This window comes from Hippopotamus amphibius, chromosome 5 (genome assembly GCF_030028045.1).
Source record: "Hippopotamus amphibius kiboko isolate mHipAmp2 chromosome 5, mHipAmp2.hap2, whole genome shotgun sequence".
NCBI lineage: Eukaryota > Metazoa > Chordata > Mammalia > Artiodactyla > Hippopotamidae > Hippopotamus > Hippopotamus amphibius.
In genome coordinates, this window is record NC_080190.1 from 160,358,164 (window position 1) to 160,368,567 (window position 10,404).

Below are 10,404 nucleotides of genomic sequence, written 5' to 3' on the forward strand. Positions count from 1 at the left end.
CCAGGCTTAAGCCAGTCCTTCTTTGCTAAAGACGGCACACTCTACCCTATAGCTGATTCCAAGTGACTTCATAGAAGCATGACGAGTTAAGAAGGAAAAAACCACAGAAACAAACTGTCTGTAGATGACTAAAGACTAAAAATGGCTATTGTTACATTTTTGATAATATTCAAAAGGGAAAGGTCTGATGAGAGTTCATTATAAAAATAATACAATTGATAAGAAAATTTGATTGTTTATATGAGAGCTAAAATCATCTTAAAAAGTTTCAGGCAAAATATACATAGGCATAATGATTAATCCGGTTTTCAAAGAAGAGTGGATATTGCATCCTGTTTATGAAAATCGATGAACATAATTTCTACAGGGAAAAAATGTCAGATATAATAATCCTGAGACATAGTATGCCATGAATATACCAAGCATATGGTTAGAGTAAAGTGATAATATATCTAATTATCAAGCAAAGATATTCACTAAAACTGTATAAACTCAGGAAAATGTAGCTAATTAGATTAAAAATGTATTTTTGCCAGACTGATAACTTAGAAGACATAGATGTATTTATTAGACCAACAACATCAAACTATTCTCATTTGCCAAAGATTTACCTATATAAGGTTAGCTTGAATTTTTAAAACATTTTGGTAGGTTTCTATGAAAATACTTTTTCTCTTTCACATTAAACATATTAGAAATTTAATTTCCTTAATTTCTGAAAATTTCAGGAATATTTAAAATTATACAAGCTCTTTTTTATCTATCTCTTAGCCAATCAAATCTTAGCAACCAAAAGGTATTCTTTTAAAGAATTTTATAGTTTAATGTGGTAATGCTATTTGGAGATAGAAAAATATTACACATGCATAATACACACCTGTATACACACACACATATACATACATACACACAAATAGAGAACTTACAGCCTTAATTTTTAATTTTAAAATTTTAGCCATGGTTCAGGCATAAACACAAAAACACAAAACTCACTGGTTCGTATAAAAGAGCTGACTCTCATCCTTACTTCACTTTCATTTTTACAAAAATTATATTCTTGGTAGATGGGGCAACTGGAACTAATTTGCTCAATATGAGAGCTAAAGCATTTTCACCGGTATTTGCAAAGGAGATTCTTAAGATGTCCTTTGCCCTGATAAGTGACCCTATGGATTCTCTGGACTAAATTTCCAGGAAGGGATGGAGAAGAAACCAAGGGGCCATCTGTTGTCTCCAAAATCCATCTGAGTGGAGAAAACATCCAGCCTGTTTCCAGTTAGCTGTTTCAGCCCCAGGCTGTTGCCCTTGATGTCCCTGAGCTCTTCCAGAGCCCCAATAGTGGTTGGAACCTTCAGTTTTAAGTGATGACAGGGAGTTGAGGGACTTGAGTGAGAAAGGAAGAGTCTGGCAGAGGAGGAGGTAGAGGTATTAAAGGAGGAAGAACAAAGGATTCAAGGCAGCTAAAGGGAAGGTCGAGGGTGGCAAAAAGGGTGATAGTGAGGGACACGTCTTAAAGGCATTAAGGAAGGAAGATGGCCTTTGAAGAAAGAAATAGCCTCTGAAAAGTTTTTGTGGGAGAGGCATTATTCTGTCTCTTTGTACCAAACAATGAAAGCAATCCATTGTTTGGATGAGATCTTGGAGTCACCGTATTCAAGGGTTCCACTCAGAATGAGCCAATATGGGAGGATTTTATTTTAATGGGAGGATTTTATTTTAATGACCCAAAGAGGTCATTGATATTCTAAGTCTTTTTTTTTTAAGTAAAATTTTGATTTTTTTGAAGAAATTGGGTAGAATTAGTACCATAAAGATGGAGTACGAATCCTACAATGAAGAGATCAATTGTAGGATTGGTTAGGTAGGTAGGACAATGGTTTGATTGGCAATCTCCTATGATAATAAAAGGAACATCTGTTGGTGCTAAGGCCTTGGGACTTTAACCCTAGGTGTGAGATCCTGGAAGAAAGTCAGGGGCTTTACCCACAGTCAAAAAAGTCAGAGGGAGAAGACAGATAAATAGAAGAAAAAAGATAAAAATAGAGAAAGACCAAAGCCAAGTCTTCATCATGCTACAACAGACAAATGTTTGGAACACTGGATTAGGAGGTGTAACTCACCACTGTGGATCCCGATTTCCTCAGCCAGAAAAGGACACAACATCTGATAAGATGAGAATTAGCACTTGGGTGAAGAAAGCAGTGTCCAAGAGGTGGCCAACACTCCATCAAAGTCATGGCATCACTACTGTCAAAGAAAAAAAAATGCAATCTGGATGTTAATATGAAAGACTTCATTAAGGGGGGTGTTGCAATCGGAGGAGGGGAGTATTATACCAAAAAGATGCTCAAAGACTATGCCATAAATATCTCAGGAAGGGATGGGAGGGCAAAACTTTTGGAAAGACCCCTGGGACAGGTGGCTATGAAAAGTAGAGGGAGGGTTGTTGAAAGCTTCTGGTGAGAGGGGGTTCTTGAAACTTGCCAATCTTTGTCAAATATTGTGCTAACAGGAAAGTCAAGTCAGGAAATGTTGCTTTGTGGTTAGACACATAGGGTGGGGTGTGCAACTGAGCTAGAGCAAACAAGTTGAAGTGCAGGAAATTCACATAGCCTTGAGGGCTCGAGGTTCTAAAGTTGCTTCAAGGTCAAAGTTTGATTAGCCTTGTCAGCAACTAAAATTGTCTTTGAGATGTCCAAAGGGGACCATGGAAAATCACAAAGATTTGTTCTTTCATCTTGTGAAAAGAGACATGTTAGAAATAATTAGGGTTATTCGATATGTTACTAATGATGAGTTGCATGGGAAATATTGTCAAACCCGGAGAAATGCTTAGACTTCCCTAGGTTAAATTTGTGTGGGTAGGATGTTATTAACATAAATACTTAAACCATTGTATTCCATATGGGAAGGTTCTAGAGAATTGTTCGTGTTTTTGCTGTCCATGATGTGTTTCTATTTATCACAGTCCTGATGTTGCTTATTAGACAAAAGCAGTATAATTGTACAGCATACAAAAAGCTGTCAGTCATAATCACAGTTATTTTTTAAAACATTAACTTGGTTGCAACTTTACTGCTTTAATTTGAATCTAGTGTATTCCAGGCCAGCAGTTTTCTGCTGGAGATTCATATCACTTATCTATGGACTTTTAGTAATCTACTGGTGTTAGAACCTATTCCAGACTTACTGAATTTATTTACTTGATTATCTTGATATATTCTTATATTACATCTATTGTCTCTGGATTTTTATATGTTATATCTGAAAATGTTTTCTCTGTAAAGACTGTGTTCATCCATTTTCATAGATTAGATGTATATTCATGTTTTTTAAAAAATAGGCTTAAATCTTTTTATTTCAAGATATTTTGTCTATTTTTTTTGCATAGGCTTTATTTTGTTTTTCTTGCCATGTAAATGAGCAGATAAGCTTGTCATTTGCATTATCTTTATAATGAATTCTGTTCAGATCATTACCTTTTGAAAAATATCAATAATATGTAAACAACAGCCATTTTTGGTCTTTTGTCATATACAGATAGTTTTGTTTGTGTGTGTGTTTTTAAACTCCCGATGCTTCCATGAAATCACTTGGAATCAGCTATAGAGCACAGGGTTCCATCTTTAGCAAAGAAAGACTATCTTAGAGTCTGCTGGAAAAGGATTATGCCTGGTACTCTTGGGTACAGGCTATTGATGGCATTGCTTAAACAACTGTCAGATCATACCAGCGGACTGAGTCAGGAGTTCCAGACGTCTAGTCAAGAATTGGATGCATTCATGAGACTATGAAACTAAGATCAAATGGAACAAGAATTAATTACAAAGGATTGAATGAACTGGATGAATTTGGACTTTGAAATAGTGCTAATGCTTTAATGTTCTATTTTCAGGTAACAAGGGACCTTTTTCTCTTTTAAGCTATCTATCACTCACAACTATTTACTGTGCTTTTGTAAACGAAATTAAACAATTGTCTTTCCTACCCTGACTAACCCTTCCAAAATTTGGAAACTCTTATCGAGTATTCTTATTTCCATAGCAATATGGTTATTTGCATAGATTCAACAAGAATTGGACCATGTTTTTCATAGGACATAACTGGAAACATTGGTTATGCAAGTAGGCTTTGCCTATGATGTCATATTTGAGGATGAAGCTCATTGAATCAGATATGACTAGACACTTTGAGGAACTCAGGTTGACTTTATGGGGCCAATGCTTACTAAGTCCCTCTTGGGAAAACTGGCCTGCCAACTGGCTTTATAGGGTTGCCAGCCTCATAGGTGACCAAGGAAGGTCACTTCCTCTTGGCAGGCTCAGGAATCTTCAGATATTTTGGGGACTTCAGGAAGAGAGGAATTCCCACCAAATCACTAGGTACTGCAGGTGAAAAACAATGGTGAATTGGTGGCTTGGCTTCCTGTCCTCAAGGGGCTTAGAAGAGTCCAATCTGAGATTCTTCATGAAAACTTTCAGCCAAACAAATAGAAGACTCATGTGGTAAGCTGTCTTTCTTGCTGCATCTATGTGAATAACCAGGCCACATCTAATGAGACTGGCTTTATTTTGTGATGAAGAATAATCTCTCTTTGCGATTGTCTTTGGTCAAAAGGGAAAGAGGGACAGTAGAGAGAAATTCTGTGTCTCAGTGGGACCCTATGTACACCCTTCTGAGTTACCAGATTCTGATGCTATTCCTTGTCTTTGGGCTATTTGGCACCACTTTGTAAATTGCAGGTAGCTGATGGATATGCAGACACTGCCTTGTCTGGTAGAGACTTAACTGGCTTGCTCTCCCATTGTGGATAAACCAGTTGTGATGCCTACTTGTGAAGTGGATTTGGATCTGTCACTTTGCACAGATTGTCAACCCTTACCAAATTTCCAATTCATCCACCTTCCTTCAATATCTGGCTGCAAAATAACCTTAGCCTCCAACGAAGCTTTTTAATTTTTTCTCCCTCGTGCTTGACTTGGAGTCACTGAGAACTAGAACCTGACTGCCAGATCGTTACTGAGATTCTCAGGCTGCCTTGTAGCTGGTCTTTCTCCCTAGGATCTGAGGAGTCACTGCAAGCTCAAGCCCGAGGACCTGTGATAAGCTTAGAAGGACTCATTAGTGCTGCAGACCATCCATGGCCCGATATCTCCCTTGACAACGTGCTGTCTGGGTCAATAAGGAAGTCTGGTGAACAGTCAGGCCATCTATGCCCTTACTGGAGAAGTAGTCAATGCCGTGGAGAACATCATCAATTTAATCTTATCTTCAAAATACGCAGTGAGTGATGAGTCCAGTACTGAATAAGCAACAGGCAATGGCCAGACCATACATAAAAATAGAACTCTGACACATAACCTTTACTGCAACCACTCTTTTGCCCCCTCTTCTAACTTAGGACCAAACACCTAAAGCCAAATATACATTCCTAACAAATCATACAGGATGACCCACTTTTAGTTAGCCTGCTGCCAACTTCTGCATGCCAACAGCCTCCAATTAAGGCACACCCGAAGCCTTCCTTTTTTCCCACTCTAGAGGTTTCCCACTACTTTGCATGCATTTGAGTTTCTGCCAAACTCAAATAGTAAACTCAAATAATAAACTCTGAATAAATAACATTTGTTTGCTTTCATTTGATCAATCGTCACTTGTTTCCACAGATTTCTTGGAAATTCCACCAAGATACAGTTTGCACTGACCGTCACCATGGATTCCAGTCTTCAACTAGGTGTTGAGCCCTTTCTGCCTTGTTCCTCACCTCTTGTCAAGTCCGCGATGACATGGTAAGTCAGCATCAGGTCTGAACTCAGTTCCCTTTGTGCTGAGTTCCTTAGTACTTTACTCTCAGTTTGGTACCCAGATTTTGTTGTCATTTCTCATTTGTTTGGCATCCTTGGTGGAATCAGGTCATTCTCTTCATCCCTTTTTGCTGCATTTGTGTTATTGTTTCACGGTGTGCTGTCTAAAAGTGGTATTTGTCATAAGAAGGACGTTCACAGAGTAGCACGTGGGCTTAGACCTTATAAGCCTGTTTTTCATCGCAGTGTCACAAATCAGCGAGTTTGAGTTCTTACCAGACTGGTGTCCATTGGGACAAACATTGCTGTAGGTCACCAGTAAAACTGGATGAGGTTCCCTTTGTATCTCATGTTTTCATCTTGAGATATTTTTTTGATTCAGAGAGAGCATTCTCTCTGGTAGTCCACCTGCTGAGGGCACAGATTGTTGGGTCTGGATGTGGAGGTGGCCAGCCATGATTTCAGGACCCTGACATACGAGGTGCACAAGCATTTCACTTCTAGTGATCATTGCCACCTCTCATGGGTTCCACTAAATCTAAATCTTATCCTTTTCCAGGAAAACTCTTGTTTCTTATATTTATTATCATTGCATTCTTAGCTCTTGCACCTACCTTTCCAAATGACATAATTTTCCCAAGTATGATTGAGGCCTTCAGTGGGCACTCTGGAGATTAACAGAATTACTTGACAATTTCCTTAGAAAAGAAAGACATAAGGCTTCTCAGCTTAAATGGGCATTATTTTTCAATTGCTGTGTAGAGGCCTCCAAACAAAATTCTGAATAAAAAATTGCTTCATGAAAAGATTATTTGCGCAAAAGTATAAGTGATTTGACAAATTTAAGCAACAGCAAACTAGACCAATTTCCCTAGTAAATCCTAGTCTTTGCCCCACAGTTGCTTCCCTAAATCCTGCTCTTCCCTTTCCCTCTAGTCCTTTCGATCTCTTTCCTTCCACATCTCCCTCAATCCCTCCCTCCCCCTCCCCCTCCCCTTCTCCAGACCTTTTACCTTTTCCCAACTCCCCTAAAATATCCAGTGCCAGTTGCCTCTAAAAATTCAGCCTTTCCACATGCTGGGTGTGCAAGGAACTATAGAATTTAATCCTTGAACCTGAGCTAAATTAAGAGCTGTAAGGACTTCTCTAAACCTTTGTAAGACCAGCAGATATTCATAAAATAATTTAGAATTCTTTTGGGTGCATATGACCTGGAGTTACTTGATCTATATCAACTTGTGCACATGTTGGTTGGAACCTCAGATGCTAAATCCTATATGGCAAAAGCTGGTTGAACTTACCCAGAAAGAGACCCATTGGATCCTTCTTTCCACAACAAGCTTGAGGGTCAGAAAGTGGCTTGAAAAATGGGGCAGAGTCTCCTAAAATCTATACCATTTCTCATAAAAGTTGATTGGACCATAATTCAATTATGCAAAAGAAGTAAAGATAAAACTATAGGAGATTTATAGGATAGACTAGAAAATATCTTCCAATAGCATTTGGGACTCAAAGGAGATGCTGATGTAACAGCAGTCCCTTCATCTCATTTTGTCAGTTGCGCTAAACCTGAAATTAGGCACCTAATTCAAAGAAATTAGAATGGGAAATAGCCTCCTTATCTGAACTAAAACATCTGGCATAACATCGTGAAAGGGCTTTAGCATAAAAATGAGACTACTCAAAATAAACGTGTTGGCCTAAAGATCAAAAAGCTAAGCAGATCAATCCCCAACCAACTAGTATTGATAAGGGCACTTGCAGATATTGTAAAAAGAAGGGACATTGGAAAAAAAATTTTCCCAAATTACAAAAGAAAATCCAAAGCAAATAAAAATCCTTCAGTTTGGATCAGTGAGGGTACTCTGAGGAAGGAAAATGCATCCAATATTCTGCCTTACTTTTAAACACACAAGGTGAATTATAAATATAATTGGTCAGCCCCATTAATTCCTGGTAGATGTAAGTGCTACTCTCTCTCTGTTAAATCCTGTCACTGTTGCTCAACTTCTTCAGAGTAAGCATACCACACAGGTAGTAGGTATTTTAAATAATCTACAGATTTTTTTCCCCTCCCATCCCTTAACTTAACCCTTGTGTCCTTGACTGAAAAAAAAAATTACTTCCTTCTCTGTGATACCACCCTTGCAAATTTAATAAGCGGATATTTACTTTGCAAATGGGTTTGTAATATTAAATGCACATCAGAGGAACTATTTCTTCAGATTTTGGAAGATTTCTCTGTTCATAATCAAGTTGTGTCTGCTTTGGATATACCTTTTCCCTCTCCGTAATATTTAATACATACACCTGATAAAGATCTTGACACCATTCCTGACACTTTATGGGATAAAATTTCCATCATTGGAATTTTTTTTTTTTCTCCTCTATTAACTTTAATCACATTTTCAACATGCAGCCAAGAATGAAGCTTTGACAGTAGGCCATAAATTTACACAAGCAAGCATTGTCACTTCTCTGCAGTAGCAACACTGAGATAACATGAGAGGTAAGTGTTTTCTTTCTTGTGCCTTTCTTTACTGAAGAGCAATTTTAAAAAAATACCTGAAAGATTTAGCCATACCTCAAATTCATTTGCCATAAATCTCTTGGAATTATTGCATTTAATTTTGCTTGGTTTATGGCAAATAAAAAATCAACTTAGCTCCTCAATTAGATTTTTAAATGCAGATTTTTAAAGATCACAGTGATGACAGAACTGGGACGTGTTTCACCATAATACACCTGCTTATGAGAACAGACGTTAAACACTAAAAAGGATTTACATTTAGCATGGATCATTTGCCGTGTGGGCAAATACTTCTGGTTTACTCAGAGCCAGAGTCTTTATATGGTTCCAGAGGGAGGCCCTGGCAAGTTCTGCTGATTACTCATTAAACAGTTAGAACATGTACAGACATTATTTATCTTACAAAGCTTACCCACAGCAAAACAGACATAAAAATGAGGTAAATCTATGGGCAAGATTATGGTTCTTGGAAAGGTTAAAAGTCAACTGTATTTTTGGTAAGCTTTTCCTTGTAAGCATGTTTTAAAAGCTGGAAATGTGAAGTGCTGGAAGGCCACAGACTTAACAAGCATGTCTTGTCATCCAGTGAAACACGGCCTTGTGCTGCCTTACGCTCAGAGACCAGCGTGGCCCTCTTTGCAGAGCAGAGGCAAAGTTCTGACTCTCCTCTCTCTTCACTGTGATCTCTGCTCCCTCCAAGAGCCAGGGAACCACCGTACCTGCCTTCTGGGCCACAATCACAGACTCACGTGAACCATGAGTTAAACCACTTCTCTGGAAGTCTGTACTCACAGCTCTCCGAGATAATCAGAGGAAACTAACACCAACCCTCCTTAACAGAGAGCACACTCACACCACTGTCCTCCTGCTCCTCCCCACTCAAATCATCAGGTAGAGGCACTTGAAACTGGAAAGGTGCGGCACTCTGCTGGGGAAGTTAGGACTCCGGGGGAAGTGTCTTTCTTCTGACAGGAGAGCGCCACAGAATGTATTGCTAAACTTGAAGCAGAGGCTAAATGGTTTGGTGGGAGCAGTCTTTGGGGGAAGTCAATGTTTTCTCACTAGTCTGTCATTGTTGAGGTTCAAGTTCTCAAAAGGTTGAAAGTTTGGCCAGGTCCTTCTCCATCGCGGCGTGCTGCTCCTTCAGCCTCTCCACGGCTCTTTGGTGCGCTTCATCCGCTTCGGCCTGTTGGCTGCGCTGTTCTTTCATGAAGTCCTCCCATTGCATTATATGCTGTTTCTCACTAGCTAGTAAATGGTCATTATTCATCTTTTTACGCTCCTGTTCCCTCTGTTGGAGTCTACAGACGGAGTCAGTAGCTGCTTGCAGTCTCTGCAGAACCCGACTGAAGCTGTCCTGCATCGTCTCCCTACACGAGGGGAGGGTGTGCTCGTTTGTTTCTCGGATCATATTCTTCAAATTTTCAAGAACTCGCATTTCTCGAAGACCACGTTTTTCTTCAAACTCTTTCACAAAATAACGGGTTTCACCTTGGATGACTGGTCTGTGATCTAACAGCCTTGAATGAATTTCTCCAAGATCCTTGATAATGAGGTGTGCTGGCGACCCCGCGGTCCCCAGCGAGTCCATCTTCTTGCCGCCGCCGCCCGGGGGGACCTCGCAACCCACCGCGGTCTCTGTCCCACCGCCACTCATCCCGGCCAGCTCCGCCTCCCATCACTGGAATTTAAAACAGAATAATTGAAACCTATTAAAGTTCAGATAGGACTTCCCAGGTAGTGCAGTGGTTGGGAATCTGCCTGCCAATGCAGGGGACACGGGTTCAAGCCCTGCTCTGGGAAGATTCCACATGCCACGGAGCAACTAAGCCCGTGCACCACAACTATTGAGGCTGTACTCTAGAGCCCGTGAGCCGCAACTATTGAGTCCGTGTGCCACAACTATTGAAGCCCATGCACCTAGAGCCTGTGCTCCACAACAAGAGAAGCCACTACAATGAGGAGCCCATGCACCACAATGAAGAGTAGCCCCCACTCGCAGCAATTAGAGAAAGCCTGTGTGCAGCAATGAAGACCCAACACAGCCAATAAATAAATTAAATAAATAAA

The 10,404-nt window shown here is 39.8% G+C and overlaps 1 protein-coding gene across 1 annotated transcript; it reads right to left on the reverse strand.

Moving 5' to 3' along the window:
* Window positions 1-8,605: 8,605 nt before the first annotated feature.
* LOC130853749 (biogenesis of lysosome-related organelles complex 1 subunit 5-like) lies at window positions 8,606-10,001 on the reverse strand. The gene has a single exon (XM_057736056.1). It carries the CDS (start codon window positions 9,989-9,991, stop codon window positions 9,425-9,427), a length of 567 nt encoding a protein of 188 aa, XP_057592039.1. The 5' UTR covers window positions 9,992-10,001; the 3' UTR covers window positions 8,606-9,424.
* Between the last annotated feature and the right edge of the window lie 403 nt (window positions 10,002-10,404).

Bases quoted from the DNA above. Each gene is read 5' to 3' on its own strand.
- LOC130853749 (XM_057736056.1), bottom strand. From the start codon at position 9,991: ATGAGTGGCGGTGGGACAGAGACCGCGGTGGGTTGCGAGGTCCCCCCG.